The 18439-nt window shown below is 44.3% G+C and overlaps 1 protein-coding gene across 1 annotated transcript in view; it reads right to left on the reverse strand.

Moving 5' to 3' along the window:
• The window catches only part of KLHL2 (kelch like family member 2), a 187266-nt gene that overhangs the window by 135113 nt on the left and 33714 nt on the right, over nucleotides 1-18439 (reverse strand). The window contains exon 3 of the mRNA XM_068278835.1: nucleotides 5456-5562. Within this exon, the coding sequence (XP_068134936.1) occupies nucleotides 5456-5562 (107 nt within the window). The remainder of the gene's footprint in view (nucleotides 1-5455; nucleotides 5563-18439) is intronic.

Below are 18439 nucleotides of genomic sequence, written 5' to 3' on the forward strand. Positions count from 1 at the left end.
ATTATAGTTTGAAATTAATACATGCCACCATAATTAAAACCTATGTACTTTATTTACCAATTTCTCCCGCTTATTACATCATGTAAATTATGTCCCTATCACAATGCATGGTGCCGATATTTAATTTGGAAATAAAGGTGCATTTTTTCAATTTGCGTCCATCACTATTTAGAAGCCCATAATTAAATAAATCAAATTGATATACTCCTTTGACATGAATATTTAAAAAGTTCAGACCCTTAGGTAACTATTTATGTTTTTGTTTTGTTTTTTATAATTGTAATTTTTTATTAAAACTTGTATGTGGGTATTTTTTGGTGTGGAAGGTAAACAGGGGATTTTAAATGTCTAAAAATGTATTTGTTTAATAAAATGTGGTTTGGGGTGTAGTTTTACTATTTGGCCACAAGATGGCCAAAGTCAAAAAGTCCGGTGAGCGATCGATCTCGCTCCCAGGAAGAAGAAAGAAGACCAGAGCTCAGAAAAGCTGCAGCGTCTGAAGAGACGCTGTCGGCTTTTCTCCAGGGGGGTCCGATCAATGTAAGGGATTGATAATCCCTTCATTGATCGCTGGGCTAACGGCCGGCGGCGGGAGCGCGCACAAAGGGGGGGGCGCGGGAGCGCGCGGAGCCTAACTGGACGAAAATTTTCATCCAGTTAGGGTAAAGTGGTTAAAGCGACACTGAAGCGGAAAAGAAAATTAGGATATAATGAATTGGTTGTGTAGTACGGATAATTAATAAAACATTAGTAGCAAAGAAAATAGTCTCATATTTTTATTTTCAGTTATATATTTATTTATTTTTATAACATTGCATCATTCTCTAATATTTGCAGTTCACACACTACACTCCACATTCTAAATGATTACACAGAGCAGGCTAATGACCTTGTGCACTTTCCTCTGCAGAAAAAAAACAAAAATAGGCACTGCTCAGGCCCTGGTGGGCCGATTTTGATAAATTTTTTTCAAACTTGCAGCTAGCACTGCAAAGAAAAAAAAAAACGGGCGAAAAAAACCCTCCCGCGGCCGCACGACCGCGGGAATCAGAAACGCCCAGCAGGTTAAGCACAGCAGAGCCCACAAACTGCCTAATGCCTGATACACATGATGCAATTTCCCACCAGAATGACGTTCGAATTGATTATTTCCAACAGGTCTGATTTGATTTCTGATCAATTTTGTATAGAAGTGATCGGAAAATTGATCGAAAATTAGATGGGACCTGTTGAAAATAATCAATTCGACCGTCAATCTGACGGGAAATTGCATTGTGTATACCAGGCATTAGAAGTTGGCTTTCACCATTGTGAGTACTACCGCAATTTGTGCTGGTTGATTGAGACTGCTACTGTAGAGCACTCTACTGTATGTTGCAAACACAATTTATAGTAGGGACGGGCCCCAAAGGGCTTCTTTGGATATTGCATCGATTTTAGCTGTGCAAGGTGTAAGCAGTGGGGGAGCGTTTGTGGTTCAACTGATGTTCGATAGATTTCTGCTGAAAACTGTCTAGACTAACATGCCACGTACGGTTGGAATCAATTACTAGCCAATCAAATTCCTGCCAAACAGGGATCAGCTTGGAATATTAGGTCATAATCGACTAGTATATGGATAGCTTTAGGATGCGTAAACACATCCAGTTTTGATTGGTCAATTTTACCACTTCCTTGTAGTATAAGAAGTGTTAAAAACACTGGTGGGGGTCCTTTGATTATTTACTACTAAGATTGTTCTATAGATGAGAAGTGTAACGTTTTATCTCAGAAGGTGGAAAAGAAATATTGTGCATGAATAAATATACCTTTTCAATTAACTTATGGTATGTCCTTCTGAGAATGCAAGAAGTTACATTTCTCATCTATAGAACAATCTTAGTAGTCAATCATCAAGGGCTCCTCCAGCAGTGTTTTAACATAGTCTACAGGGAGTGCAGAATTATTAGGCAAATGAGTATTTTGACGACATCATCCTCTTTATGCATGTTGTCTTACTCCAAGCTGTATAGGCTCGAAAGCCTACTACCAATTAAGCATATTAGGTGATGTGCATCTCTGTAATGAGAAGGGGTGTGGTCTAATGACATCAACAGCCTATATCAGGTGTGCATAATTATTAGGCAACTTCCTTTCCTTTGGCAAAATGGGTCAAAAGTAGGACTTGACAGGCTCAGAGAAGTCAAAAATAGTGAGATATCTTGCAGAGGGATGCAGCACTCTTAACATTGCAAAGCTTCTGAAGCGTGATCATCGAACAATCAAGCGTTTCATTCAAAATAGTCAACAGGGTTGCAAGAAGGGTGTGGAAAAACCAAGGCGCAAAATAACTGCCCATGAACTGAGAAAAGTCAAGCGTGCCACTTGCCACCAGTTTGGCCATATTTAAGAGCTGCAACATCACTGGAGTGCCCAAAAGCACAAGGTGTGCAATACTCAGAGACATGGCCAAGGTAAGAAAGGCTGAAAGACGACCACCACTGAACAAGACACACAAGCTGAAACGTCGAGACTGGGCCAAGAAATATATCAAGACTGATTTTTCTAAGGTTTTATGGACTGATGAAATGAGAGTGAGTCTTGATGGGCCAGATGGATGGGCCCGTGGCTGGATTGGTAAAGGGCAGAGAGCTCCAGTCCGACTCAGACGCCAGCAAGGTGGAGGTGGAGTACTGGTTTGGGCTGGTATAATCAAATATGAGCTTGTGGGGCCTTTTCAGGTTGAGGATGGAGTCAAGCTCAACTCCCAGTCCTACTGCCAGTTTCTGGAAGACACCTTCTTCAAGCAGTGGTACAGGAAGAAGTCTGCATCCTTCAAGAAAAACATGATTTTCATGCAGGACAATGCTCCATCACACGTGTCCAAGTACTCCACAGCGTGGCTAGCAAGAAAGGGTATAAAAGAAGAAAAACTAATGACATGGCCTCCTTGTTCACCAGATCTGAACCCCATTGAGAACCTGTAGTCCATCATAAAATGTGAGATTTACAAAGAGGGAAAACAGTACACCTCTCTGAACAGTGTCTGGGAGGCTGTGATTGCTGCTGCACGCAATGTTGATGGTGATCAGATCAAAACACTGACAGAATCCATGGATGGCAGGCTTTTGAGTGTCCTTGCAAAGAAAGGTGGCTATATTGGTCACTGATTTGTTTTTGTTTTGTTTTTGAATGTCAGAAATGTATATTTGTGAATGTTGAGATGTTATATTGGTTTCACTGGTAAAAATAAATAATTGAAATGGGTATATATTTGTTTTTTGTTAAGTATGCACAGTAATAGTCACCTGCACACACAGATATCCCCCTAAAATAGCTAAAACTAAAAAACTAAAAACTACTTTCAAAAATATTCAGCTTTGATATTAATGAGTTTTTTGGGTTCATTGAGAACATGGTTGTTGTTCAATAATAAAATGATTCCTCAAAAATACAACTTGCCTAATAATTCTGCACTCCCTGTACACCCAAGGGGTTCACCTTGGAGTCCTCACAACTAATGTAGGAGAGCAACCAACCAGTATATGCCTCAAAAGACCTGGGACACCGAGCAGGGACGGTAATAAGCCTGCAGGCTCAGACAGTGGTTGCGAGTTTTGCAACCCAACCTTGTGAGCATATTACTTACACGTGTTCTTTTATATACCTCCTTATCCAACTATACTGCACCAATGGTCCCCTGGTCTTGCTCATTTCACAGATACTTGGAGATTACAGGTAATTCTGCCTCTGCTCCAATTACTACCCTCAACTGGAAGTACCAGTTCTAACCAACCAGCCCTAGGGGGCTTGCCTGGTTGGGCATGGAGTTGGTCCTCTAGTGCTGGCCCGTCACAACCATGTTCAAATCTTATAAGGTGTTCTTGATTTTTCTTTTTTGTGTTTAAAGAGACTCTGAAGCGAGATTTAAAAAAAAATAAAAAATTTTTTTTAAAAAAATAAATCGCTTTTTACCTTATATTCAACAGGGGCATGTTTGCCCCTGCTAAAACGCTGCTCTCCCGCGGCAGAACGAGGGGTCTTTACCCCCCAAATCCCCTCTGTGGTGCCCGGGGAGCACTTCCTGTATAGGCAGAGCTAAGCCCTGTAAGCTCTGCCTCTCAGCGTGTCCATCAGCGCTGATCGCCGCCTCTCCCAGTCTTCCTTCACTGAGAGGGGCGGAGAGAGGCTGAGATCCGCCGCTGATAGACGGCAAAATGGAGGCAGAGCTGCGGCTCATAGCTCTGCCTCCTAGAGCAGCTAAAACCACGACCAAGAAAGTTGTGGATTTTGCAGGGGGGGGGGGGAGATTGGGGGGGGGGGTAAAGACCCCTCGTTCTGCAGCGGGATAGCGGCATTTTAGCAGGGGCAAACATGCCCATGTTGAATATAAGGTCAAAAGCGATTTTTAATCTCCCTTCAGAGTCTCTTTAAACTCAAACTTATTAATATGGATGTGTATTCCAAATGTTCTTATTATATCATACCAGGGGTGTGGAGTCGGAGTTGGAGCTATTTTGGGTACTTGGAGTCAGTGGTTTCAGTAAACTGTGGAGTCGGAGTCGAATGATTTTTGAATCAAATCTATAGCCTTTGTAAAAATTAGACTAAGGAGTCTGAGCAATTGTGGGTACCTGGAGTCGGAGGTTTCATAAAATGAGGAGTAGGATGATTTTTGTACCAACTCCACAGCCTGTATCATACTACAATGTTTATCTTATATAGTATATTGGACATATGAGATACTCTGTACCATTTATGCCATATACAATAAAAATTATTGTTGCAAAAAAAAAAAGAAAAAAGAAAGAAAAAAATGTGTCCCTGGGAGATACTTAGCCTCTGGATCCTAGTGAGGATTCCCTGATCCTTCTGTGCAGCACTGATCCAGCGCTGGCTCCCTTGATTAGCAGCAGATGGCAATATTCACCTTTGGGATCCAGCGCGGGCGCAGTACCAGCTTCCCCCTCGGGCTCCATTGGAAATACCCAAGGCCGATCAGGTCCGCTCTACTGCTCAGGCTGCCAGCACTGGATCAGGGCTACACAGGAGGAAAGGGAAAGTCTCATTTGGATCCATGGCCTTCCCTCTCCCAAGGTAAGTACCCCCCGGGGGCATTTTATTTCCTTACAGGATCTCTTTAAAATTGCCAATCAAAATTGGATGCGTGTAGCCACCTTCAGTGCTTGCATATGTCATAAACTGACCAGCTGAAAAGGATTCACTTTGAACTGTAAAAAAAAAAAAAAAAAAAAAAAAATAGACATCAAAGGGAAAACAGCTAAAAATCCACCAATTTCTCCCTCAAACTAGTTAGGAGTTGAGGGAGGGTTCAGCACCTAAGTTCAAGTGTTACCACAGAAAGTGTGGAATCTTTCTGTAGGACGCAGATAGCAACAGATACACGACAATATTGAGACGAGGACACAGACAACCATAGATATAAACACAAGACATATCTGGGGATATTCTGTACCTGTAAACATAGCATGGAAATAAGGACTGCATGCCGCCAGCACTACTTTGTGAGCCGCTATCTCCACATCCTCCGCCACTATCGTCACATCACACAGCAAGTTCTGACTGTGAGGAAAAGCAGAAGACATGAATAAGTATTTGCTTGGCAAGCAGACAAATAATAGACATATTGTACTAAAATATTAGAAACAAAAGACATCTCCCTTTGCTCGTTAGCAGTGCTGAATGCTAGTGACAAATCATACCAGTTATAAACTGACTGAGCGGTTTGTTATTTTTGCTTTTCAGTCTGAGAACTCAGCGACAGGCTGCTCAGCCGCTTACCACACATCTGCAGTGAATTCCAGGCACGATTGCAGTACAAAAGCAGGTGAAAGACCACAGCTTAGTACACGGGAAACAGTAGTTGATCTTTCCTCAATCCACGAACACAACACAGTCACCTGATGCAGCCAAAAATAATGGAAATGTTATGGGAGGTGTGCTTTTTGTCCCATTGATGTAAGTAAAATGTTGGGTATCAGGGAGGGAGAACAAAAAAAACAGTTCTTTGCAGGCAGATTTTGATGCTTTTTAGGCCCAGTTATTATCCCAGTGTACAGATAAAAAAAGCCTATGTACTGATTTTACCATAGTCTTCATGATTTTACCATAGTCTTCATTTGTTTCTCAAAGGTTCTTTTAGTTCTATGGCTCCCTTTGCACCTTTCAAATATTTCAATTAGTAAGCATTATTCAGTCAAAAAAAGTAGCTACCCCTCATTACAGCCTACCCAATTTCTGAAGGAAAAAGGGTGGATGGAAGTGTGGGGAGGGAAAGAAAAAAAAAGAGAGGTAGTGAGAGAGAAAGAGGAGGGGAGGGAGAATATGAATAATGTATATAAAGTACCACACTAAATGATGATGGAACTGTCCTCCAGATAATGCCATTAAAATAATAACAACAATAATAATAATAATAAAGGCCAGCACCACTTGAAGAAAATATAAAGCTTACTTTTTAATTGAACTAATGATTCCACAGCTCAAAACAATGATTAGAACTCACATTCTGGGATATTACAGGCATGCAAATGTTTTTCCTTATGCAATGAAGCACCACTAGAAGGTCATCGCTGCTTGAGAAACGACACTTACACATACAAAACACCACAACCTTTTATGGGTTTAAAACCACTATATAATGTATACTCACATATACTTTGTAAAAATTATACTCATATGAAAAGTATACTCATATCTTGGGGGGGGGGGGGGGGGGGGCTGGGGACGACGACGACGATACTTTATATTTGTAGTGTTGGCCTTTTAGGACATCTTTGCACCCAGAGGACATCCGTGTACAGTGAAGGTTTGTTCTTTGCCCAACATCTAAAACCATGCAGAGTTTAACTGTCATGCAGAATAATTAAACATTTATTATTACATAATATATTGAAGTGAAGAATAACAATAGCTCATTGAGCGAAAAGATGGAAGTGATCCATGTACAGACATGCTTGATTGATTGTCAGGCAAGAAGCATGTAATGTTCTATGTTAAAACGAAGGGGGGGGGGGGGGGGAGTTGTCTAATTGTAGGAAATACATCTGGCCAAATAAATCATGACACAGATATGTAGATGAGGCAGTGGCAAAGGATACCTGTACATCACAAACAACAGTTTTGGAGATAGAAGTCTTATACCTGGTACACAGCATGCAATTTCCCGTCAGATCGACAGGTCGAATCAATTTCGACAGATTTGATTTTCCCATCACTTCTGTATAAAGTCAATCAGAAAAATGATCAGAAATCAGATCGGACATGTTGGAAATTATCTGACCTGTCAATCTGACGACAAATTACATGGTGTGTGCCAGGCATAAAGGTAGCCATACATCTAGCAATTTTGATGCAATCGACAAAGTGATCAACTTTACTGGGCAATCAACCAACATTAGTGCGGTTGATAGAAAGTCGATCGACTAGTGGCCCACACACTACAAATGAGATCCTAGGCAATTCTCCTTCACACTCCATATTCATTTCACCTGCTCGGCTTTCCTCACCTTACTCAGCTTCTCAGGAACTGTTAGCTCTCCTGAAATCTCTCTCTCCCTCCAGCAGCTCAAAAACCTCACAAACATTTAAATCCCATTCACATTTGCTTACTCTCTCCCTCCAACTCTTACTTGCTGCTGGTGATATATCACCTAACCCTGGGCCACAGCCTGCTGCCAGACAAGCATCCCCTGCTGACCCGATTCACAGCTCTCTGTCCACAAGTAACCTCAACATCCATCCTCACCCCAACCTTATTTCCATCCATCCCACTCACAAACACATGCTCCCCCTACCCTGCAGTCTCTGGAATGCCAGATCCGTCCGCAATAAACTTACAGCGGTCCACGACCTCTTCCTCTCCAAATCCCTCACCATCCTCGCACTCACTGAGACATGGCTCACCCTCTCTGACTCTGCCGCAGAGGCTGCCCTCTCCTACGGGGGGCTTCACCTCAGTCACAACCCCAGATCAGTCAGCAGGCCAGGGGGAGGGGTCGGTCTGCTCCTCTCCCCATCCTGCACATTCCGTGTCCTCACTCCACCTTCCTTCCTACAATTCACATCATTTGAGGCCCACACTATCCGCCTCTACAATCCCCTCCCAGCCATTGCTGCAGTCTTATACCGCCCTCCGGGCTCCACACGACAATTTCTCGACAACCTTTCCTCCTGGCTCCCACACATTCTCTCCTCTGACCTCCCCACCATCATCCTCGGGATTTCAATATTCCCATTAACCCAAGAACTCTGTTGCGACCCAGCTACTCACCATAGCCAACTCACATGGCCTAGTACAACACACCAACACCCCCACTCACACTGCATGTCACACTCTTGACTTTATATACACTAAATCCACCACCATTGCAGACCTCAACATCGCACCATTTCCACCCTCAGACCATTCCCTTCGCACCTTCAACCTCCTCACGGAAGGCACCTCCAAACTACCCGCCCACCCACCTGGTCGATGGCAGCGAGACCTACGCAAGTTCAACCCTTGCGTCCTTGCTGACTCCTTCCATGGCCTCTCCTCCACTCTCCCCACCCTAACCTGTCCTAACCTTGCTGCAGCTCAGTATCACCAAACTCTCTCATCAGTCCTAGAGAAAGCTGCTCCACCAATATTCCGCCGCAACCGACCCCCTAACCCCCAGCCCTGGCGCACTACCCATACTCGCAACCTCCAGAGGAAAACACGTGCCACTGAACGAAAATGGAGGAAAACTCGACTAAACCAGGATTTCTTACAGTACAAGACTAACCTGCTGCAGTTCCACACTGCCCTTGCTCATGCGAAGCAGGAATACTTTACCAAGCTCATCGGAGCACAAGCTTCCAATCCCCAACGTCTTTTTGGCACCTTCAACTCCCTGCTTAAACCCACCCCCCACCTTGTTTCCTCCCTCTCTGCCACAGATTTAGCCACCCACTTCACCAACAAAATAGTCTCCATTCGTCAGGAAATATCCAATCTTCAATCTTCATCTCCCACCCGCTCACAACCTACTCCTCCTCCACCCTATCCTCCCCTCACCTCCTTCACTCCTACTACCACTGAGGAAGTCAACCACCTACTGCAGACTTCCCATACCTCTATCTCCCCCCTTGACCCTATCCCTTCTGATCTACTTCAGCCTCACTTCACGGATCTGGCCCCAGTCCTCACTACCTTGTTTAACCTCTCCCTATCCACAGGCACCTTCCCCTCAGACTTCAAGCAGGCCACAGTACTGCCCCTGCTCGACAACTCGCTACCCTCCAACTACCACCCGATCTCCCTCCTCTCCTTCGCCTCAAAACTCCTTGAGCGTCTGGTTCACAAACACCTGACCCAGAAACTCAATGCCAACTCACTACTAGACCCACTGCAATCTGGATTTCGGCCAGCCCACTCAACCGAAACGGCACTCACCAAAGTGGTCAATGACCTTGCCTTAGCTAAAATTGAAGGTAAATACTCCATTCTCCTCCTCCTCGACCTTTCAGCAGCTTTTGATACAGTAAATCAGGGGTCCCCAACCTTTTTGAGCCCGGGGACCACTATCCTGACCAAAATTATCTCCGGGGGGGGCGTGGCTAGTGTCGGCGGCAGCAGCCCCCCCTTTTTTCCCAGATTCCACAGTATAGCAAGTACAGTTACCACAGTATAGCAAGTACAGTTACCACAGTATAGCAAGTATAGTTACCCCAGTATAGCAAGTACAGTTAGGCCAGTATAGCAAGTACAGTTAGCCCAGTATAGCCAGTACAGTTAGCCCAGTATAGCCAGTACAGTTAGCCCAGTATAGCAAGTATAGTTAGCCCAGTATAGCCAGTAGTTACCCCAGTATAGCAAGTACAGTCAGCCCAGTATAGCAAGTACAGTTAGCCTAGTATAGCAAGTATAGTTACCCCAGTATAGTTAGTACAGTTACCACAGTATAGCAAGTATAGTTAGCCCAGTGTAGCAAGTACAGTTAGCCCAGTATAGCAAGTACAGTTAGCTCAGTATAGCATATAGTTACATAGTTGTTTTGGTTGAAAAAAGACATACGTCCATCGAGTTCAACCAGTATAAAGTACAACACCAGCCTGCTCCCTCACATATCCCTGTTGATCCAGAGGAAGGCGAAAAAACCCTTACAAGGCATGGTCCAATTAGCCCCTAAAGGGAAAAATTCCTTCCCGACTCCAGATGGCAATCAGATAAAATCCCTGGATCAAAATCATTAGGCATTACCTAGTAATTGTAGCCATGGATGCCTTTCAACGCAAGGAAAGCATCTAAGCCCCCTTTAAATGCAGGTATAGGAGTTTGCCATAACGACTTCCTGTGGCAATTCATTCCACATCTTAATCACTCTTACTGTAAAGAACCCTTTCCTAAATAAATGGCTAAAACGTTTTTCCTCCATGCGCAGATCATGTCCTCTAGTCCTTTGAGAAGGCCTAGGGACAAAAAGCTCATCCGCCAAGCTATTATATTGCCCTCTGATGTATTTATACATGTTAATTAGATCTCCTCTAAGGCGTCTTTTCTCTAGACTAAATAAACCCAGTTTATCTAACCTTTCTTGATAAGTGAGACCTTCCATCCCACATATCAATTTTGTTGCTCGTCTCTGCACCTGCTCTAAAACTGCAATATCTTTTTTGTAATGTGGTGCCCAGAACTGAATTCCATATTCCAGATGTGGCCTTACTAGAGAGTTAAACAGGGGCAATATTATGCTAGCATCTCGAGTTTTTATTTCCCTTTTAATGCATCCCAAAATTTTGTTAGCTTTAGCTGCAGCTGCTTGGCATTGAGTACGATTATTTAACTTGTTGTCAATGAGTACTCCTAAGTCCTTCTCCAAGTTTGATGTCCCCAACTGTATCCCATTTATTTTGTATGGTGCTAGACCATTAGTACGTCCAAAATGCATGACTTTACATTTGTCAACATTGAATTTCATCTGCCATGTATGTGCCCATATAGCCATCCTATCCAGATCCTGTTGCAATATGACACTATCTTCCTGAGAGTTGATGATTCTGCACAATCTTGTATCATCTGCAAAAATAGCAACATTGCTCACTACTGCATCTACTAGGTCATTAATAAATAAATTGAAGAGCACTGGACCCAGAACAGACCCCTGTGGGACCCCACTGCTAACAGTCTCCCATTTTGAGTACGATCCATTGACCACAACTCTTTGTTTTCTGTCCATTAGCCAGTTCCCTATCCATGAACTCAGACTCTTCCCCAGTCCTTGCATCCTCAACATTTGCACCAGACTTTTGTGGGGAACAGTGTCGAAGGCCTTTGCAAAGTCCAAGTATATCACATCTACAGCATTTCCAATATCCATATTAGCATTCACTACCTCATAAAAGCTGAGCATGTTAGTCAAACAGGACCTGTCTTTAGTACACCCATGTTGATGCTGAGAAATAAGATTATTTTCTACTATGAAGTCATGTATAGTATCTCTTAGTAACCCCTCAAATAGTTTGCATACAACTGATGTTAAGCTTACAGGTCTATAATTTCCTGGATCTGATTTTTTGCCCTTCTTAAATAATGGGAAAACATGGGCTGTACGCCAATCCACTGGGACTCTGCCAGTTGCAAGAGAGTCACAAAAGAGAAGATAAAGGGGTCTAGCTATAACTGAACTTAATTCCCTTGGGACCCGAGGATGCATGCCATCTGGGCCAGGTGCCTTGTCTATTTTTAATTTATTTAGTCTTGCCTTCACTTCTTCCTGCGTTAAGTATTTAATATTACAGTTAGAAGATTGAGACTCTTCCGCCTCTGTAGTTTGCAACAGTGCTGTTTCTTTTGTGAAGACAGAAGCAAAGAAAGCATTTAATAACTCTGCCTTACCTTGGTCATCCACCATTGAGTTCCCCCCCTCATCCTTTAGGAGTCCTATACAGTCAACCTTTCTTTTTTTAGAGCTAATGTACTTGTAAAACTTTTTTGGGTTAGATTTGATATCCTTTGCGATTTGTTTTTCAGCTTCAATCTTTGCCTGCCTAATTTCTTTTTTACACTTTTTATTGCACTCCTTATAATTGCTTAGTGCAGCCTCGGTCCCCTCCTGTTTTAAGACCTTATAGGCATTCTTTTTCCTCTTCATTTTATCTTTAACCTTTCTATTCATCCATAGAGGCCTTTTTTTATTCCTAGATATTTTGTTTCCATATGGGATATACATACTACAATATTGATTGAGTATAAGTTTAAAAGCTTGCCATTTCCCTTCAGTGTCTTCCCCTTGTAGTACATTATCCCAGTTCACCAAACTTAGTGCCTGCCTAATTTGATTGAACTTTGCTTTTCTAAAATTCATAGTTTTAGTGGTCCCGCTGCCCCGTGGCCTATCAGTCACCAGATCAAACGTTATCATGTTGTGATCACTATTTCCCAAATGTTCTTGAACTTGCACATTTGATACATTATCTGGTCTATTAGAAATGATCAGATCCAGTAATGCATTCCCCCTAGTTGGTTCAGTTACCATTTGAGTCAAGTAATTGTCCTGTAGTGCTGCCAGAAATCTGCTGCTTTTACCAGAATGGGTAGCCTCAATACTCCAGTCAATGTCTGGAAAGTTGAAGTCGCCCATAATTATGACCTCATTTTTACTTGCAGCTTTTTCAATCTGCTGTAGTAATCGTAGTTCTGCAGCTTCATTAACTCCCTAAGCTCCCTCTGTCTCTCAGATGTAGCACGTGGCACTGGCAGTATTTCAGAAAAACACCACCTTGGAGGTCCTTCCTTTAAGTTTATCTCCAAGTACCTGAAAATCATTTTTGAGGACCTTCCATCTCCCACTAACTTTGTCATTGGTGCCAATGTGTACTATGACAGCCGGGTCTTCCCCAGCCCTACCCAGTAATCTGTCAATTCTTTCCGCTACATGCCGAACCCGAGCACCCGGGAGGCAACAGACTGTACGGCATTCATGGTTTCTTCGACAGATTAACCTAGCAAGCAAGTATAGTTAGTCCAGTATAGCCAATAGTTACCCCAGTATAGCAAGTATAGTTAGCCCAGTATAGCCAGTAGTTACTCCAGTATAGCTAGTACAGTTACCACAGTATAGCAAGTACAGTCAGCCCAGTATAGCAAGTACAGTTAGCCTAGTATAGCAAGTATAGTTACCCCAGTATAGCAAGTACAGTTAGCCCAGTATAGCAAGTACAGTTAGCCCAGTACAGCAATACAGTTAGCCCAGTATAGCAAGTATAGTTAGCCCAGTACAGCCAGTAGGTACCCCAGTATAGCAAGTATAGTTACCCCAGTATAGCCAGTAGTTACCCCAGTATAGCAAGTATAGTTAGCCCAGAATAGCAAGTACAGTTAGCCCAGAATAGCAAGTATAGTTAGCCCAGAATAGCAAGTATAGTTAGCCCAGTATAGCTGCTTCAGTGTCGCCAGTACAGTTAGCCCAGTGTAGCCTCTCCTCTCCTCTCACCCCCCCAAATCCCCCCCCCCCCCCCGCCGCTCCTGTTACCTTACGAGCGGGCAGTCGCTTCCTTATATTCCCCATAGCTCCTCTCCTCTTGCAGCACCTAGTATTACAGCAGCGCTTCCTGCGCGGCTGCTGTAAGGAAGGGTAGGAAATAGGGCAGCGGCTTCCTGTAGCGGCGATCGCCGTTACCATAGGAACGCTGCCCCGCCTCCTTCCCTCCTTACAGCAGTCGCACAGCAAGCGCTGCTGTAATATGAGATGCTTCAAAGAGGAGAGGCGCTATGGGGAATATAAGGAAGAAAGCGGCCACCCGCTCATAAGGTATCAGGAACGGCGGCCGCTGGGGGAGAGGGAGAAAGGCCAGATCCGCCGCGGCCCCCCAGAAATCTGCCCACGGACCCCCAGGGGGCCGCGGCCCCCAGGTTGGGGACCTCTGCAGTAGATCATCCCCTACTCCTCCAGTCCCTCCAATCCATGGGCATTCACGATCTCGCCCTGACCTGGCTTTCATCCTACCTCTCCAACCGCTCCTTCAATGAGTCCTCGTCCACCCCCAACCACCTCTCAGTGGGAGTCCCCCAAGGCTCGGTCCTTGGCCCCCTACTGTTCTCCCTATACACATCCTCCATTGGCAAGGTTATCTCCTCCATGGGTTTTAACTATTATCTGTATGCAGATGATACCCAGATCTACCTCCACACCCCTGACATATCCACCACTACCATGGACAAGGTCTGCTCCTGCCTATCTGCCATCTCCTCCTGGATGTCTGCTAGGTTCCTGAAATTAAATCTAGACAAAACGGAATTTATGATCTTCCCACCCCGGTCATCCCTGGACCTCCCAGATGTGCAGGTCACTGTTAACCACACTACCATTCGCACTACCTCTCAAGCCCGCTTTCTGGGTGTCACCCTGGACTCCACACTCTCCTTCACTCCCCACATCCAAAACCTCACAAAGTCCTGCAACTTCCACCTTCATAACATCTGTAAGATTCGCCCTTTCCTGACCTCTGCCACCACCAAACTCCTCATCCATGCCCTCATAATTTCCCGCCTCGACTACTGCAATGCCCTTCTGTCTGGTCTCTCTATGACCCGAATAGCCCCACTGCAGTCCATCATAAAAGTGGCAGCCAGAATTATCCACTCCTCCCATCGCTCCACCAGGGCGGCTCCCCTCCGTGAATTCCTCCACTGGCTTTCTATCCAGTCCAGAATCAGATTCAAGATATTGTGTCTGACCTACAAATCCGTCCACAAAACCTGTCCAACCTACATTTCTGATCTTACTCAGAGATGCACACCAAGCCGCTCTCTCCGCTCCTCCAATGAACTTCGCCTGACCGTCCCCCGCATCACCCAGTCCCATGCACGCCTCCAAGACTTCTCAAGAGCCGCTCCAACACTATGGAACTCCCTACCTCCACCTATTAGGACAGCCCCCTCCTTCAACACCTTCAAGCAGGCCCTCAAAACTCACCTTTTCACTCTGGCCTACCACCCCTCACAATTGCTCTAAACCCACAGCTGAACTCTGGTCCCCTACCTCTCGTGTCCCTACCTCTCCATCTATATTGTAAGCCTTTGGGCAGGGTCCTCCTCCTTTTGTGCCCTACCTGATCATGCACCTCCATTACTGTGCACCCATGCTATGCATTTGAGTGAACCTAACTTGCCTAATCTTCATGCTCCATCCAGTGACTGACTAAGCATTACCTGGTACTCATACTGTGCTGTGTCATCTGGTTTTCTTGTATTCCTGTATTGTCATATTGCTGTTTGTCACCCCTAAATATTGTCTGTAACCTAAATTAATGTCCAGCGCTGCGTAATATGTTGGCGCTTTATAAATACAATAAATAATAATAATAATTCGATCTGATTAATGTTGTGCCTCCATGCTTTGAAATAAAAAAAAAATGGATTCTTTGTCTAACGAAATCACTAGAACTCTAGCAGATTCCGGTGCAAATCGACTGACATCTTCCATCCTGCTCGATTTACAAAGCTTGTCGATTCAACACGATATCGGCAACTTTTCATCGATCAAGAACATTGTGACAAACTCTCTTAATTCAAAAAAATTATTGAATCGAATGGTTGATTGTACAGCAAGATCGCTAGATGGGAAGCAGACTTCTGAGGATAATCCCAATGTTTGTGCTTTAGGGTCCTTCCACACTGCATGCGCATGAATCAGATTTTCCAAGCACATGAGTTTTTGCCGCTCATAATGGCATTATGATTAACATAGTAGTCACGGTGCCCTGTCCAGAGTGGAGCGCTCTGTTTTACACCCAGTTGCAAACTTAGTGCCTGCTGCAGTTTGTCCGCATTTGCAATAAAGTTAAATAATTGGGAGTTTATGCAAACTTCTTAGCAAACACTGGGCTATGCAAGTTGCTGTACGATCTATTTGAAAAACTTCCCACGGCTTCCAGTGGGTGCTACAGTGTCAGCACATATTCCAAAAACATGTTGGGAGGTCAACCGAATTCTGCCCAAACTAGCATGAGATTTTGGTAGGGACATTACATTAGGACATACTGTACATGTCAAACTCTGGCCCGCGGGCCAAATTTGGCCCTCGGAGCCATTAAATTTAGCCCTCAAGTGGTTTCCCTACTTTGCATTATGTTTGGCCCACTCTAGACCACCATGGAAGCTATATTGGAGGTGAAGCCCTAGAAAACCAGGGAAGCCATATGGGGAGGTAGGGAGAAAGCACTAAACACTATAACAACAACAACAAACACAGAACATTTATATCGCGCTTTTCTCCTGGCGGACTCAAAGCACCAGAGCTGCAGCCACTAGGACGCGTTCTATAGGCAGTAGCAGTTAGGCCTGAACGATTACAGGAAAAAATTGAATTGAGCGATTTCTGTCCAAAATTACGATTTCGATTCGATTCACGATTTCCTTCAAATCAAGCTTTGTTTCCCCCCCCCTTTGTGCCTGTCCCTGTCTCTCATTGTGCCCCCTTTGCCTCTTCATGCCTCCTCTGGGTCTCTCTCTTGCCTCATTTGTGTCTCTGTGCCCCCTCTGTGTCTCTCTTTGTGCCCACCTGTGTCTCTCTTTGTGCCCCCTCTGTGTCTCCTGTGTCTCTCTCTGTGCCCACGTTGTCTCTCTCTCTGCCTCTTCTGTCCCCCAAGTTGCATCAGTTCTGGACATAGCTTCAAGCACGAGTCCAGCTATGCCCGTCTATCCACTTTGCCTCCTGCAGGCTCTAATGCACGGCATACTTCCTGTATATCATGTGACATACAGGAACCCGAAGTTTTGCCAAGCACAAGAGGCGGCAGAGGGCGATAGAGGATGGAAGGTATGTCCAACGCTGCGGGCACTGGGACTTTGGGAAAGTTTGAAGGCGCTTCTTCAAACTTCCTCTGGTGGAAATGACGTGATCGCGATATTCGCCGCTTTGACGATTCTGAAATTGTGATCTTGGTGATCGCGATTTCGATTTAAATTCGATTTATCTTTCAGGCCTAGTAGCAGTGTTAGGGAGTCTTGCCCAAGGTCTCCTACTGAATAGGTGCTGGCTTACTGAACAGGCAGAGCCGAGATTCGAAAACAGGTCTCCTGTGTCAGAGGCAGAGCCCTTAACCATTACACTATCCAGCCACTATAGAACTGTATAGGGGAGGGAGGACCACTAGACACCAGATAATTTTATAAGGGAGGAAGGTGGCCAGTAGACATTGGTTGGCCCGTGACTAGGTCCCAGTGAAAAATTTCGGCTCACTTTGTATTTGAGTTTGACACCCCTGCATTGGGAGCTCCTTTGAGGGACAGTTTGTGAATAATATCTGCAAGTAAACTAGTTACAGTGTGCACTGATATCTATTGAACTAATCCACTTCTATCAGGTTACTTATATTGCTTATCTTTGCGCAGATCTCATAAGCACTTCAGCACACACTAGGTATGAACTATAGGACTGGTGATGTGTGATTTTTTTCCTGTCTATACATAATCAGTCACATGCAGGTATTTTAAAGCCATTCTAAATACCAATTCTAAATACCATTAACCTAATCTAACCTTATGCTGGATACACACCATGAGTTTCCGCGTCGCACGTGGCCGTCGATACGCGTCGATTCGATTATTTCCGAACATATCCGAACGAATTTCGATGATTTTTAGGTCGAATGCCATGTAAAGTATGGCAAATCGACCTAACGATCCATCGAAGCTTGAATCGGACATGTCGGAAATAATCGAATCGACACGCATCGACGGCCGCATCGAACGCGGAAACGCATGGTGTGTATCCAGCATTACTGAGCCAGCAGTCAGATCTATAAGCGCTGACAACAGCTGAGCGCATAGTTCCCTTCCTTTCCCCACCCACTGAAAGCTGCTCCATTGTTGCTCTGCCCATCATCCATCCTTCCCTCCCCATAGTAAAAGAACAAGTCATTCAGCTTAGCCAGAGGATGCTCATGCTTAGAACAGTCATGCTAGAGATCCAGTTATAATCCCTGCAGGCAACAGTTATTGAAAGTATGTACTAAGCTTATGCTTTTAAAGGGACTCCGAGCAGTGCAGAAACTATGGAAAGATGCATATCATTTTAAAGCTCTCTTTCTCCTCTTTCCAATGATATATAAACCGCTGCCCTAAGTCTTTTAGTTTTCACTATTTTAACGATTGAAATTGCCGCGGACGCGATTTCAATCGCGAAAATAAAGAAAACTAAAAGGCGTAGGGCAAAGATTTAGGTGTCGCCAGAAAGAGGAGAAAGAGAGCTTTAAAATGATATCCATCTTTCCATAGTTACATTGTATTACACAGGCCGACTTTTTCTGCTGAATGGAGCTGCTGACACTGGGGAAAGTGTCGTCCTGTGTAATACAAGTAACTATGAAAAGATGGATATCATTTTAAAGCTCTCTTTCTCCTCTTTCTGGCGACACCTAAATCGTCGCTCTACGCCTTTTAGTTTAATTTATTTTTGCGATTGAAATCGCG

Source organism: Hyperolius riggenbachi, chromosome 1 (assembly GCF_040937935.1).
Source record: "Hyperolius riggenbachi isolate aHypRig1 chromosome 1, aHypRig1.pri, whole genome shotgun sequence".
In the NCBI taxonomy this organism is placed as follows: Eukaryota; Metazoa; Chordata; class Amphibia; order Anura; family Hyperoliidae; genus Hyperolius; species Hyperolius riggenbachi.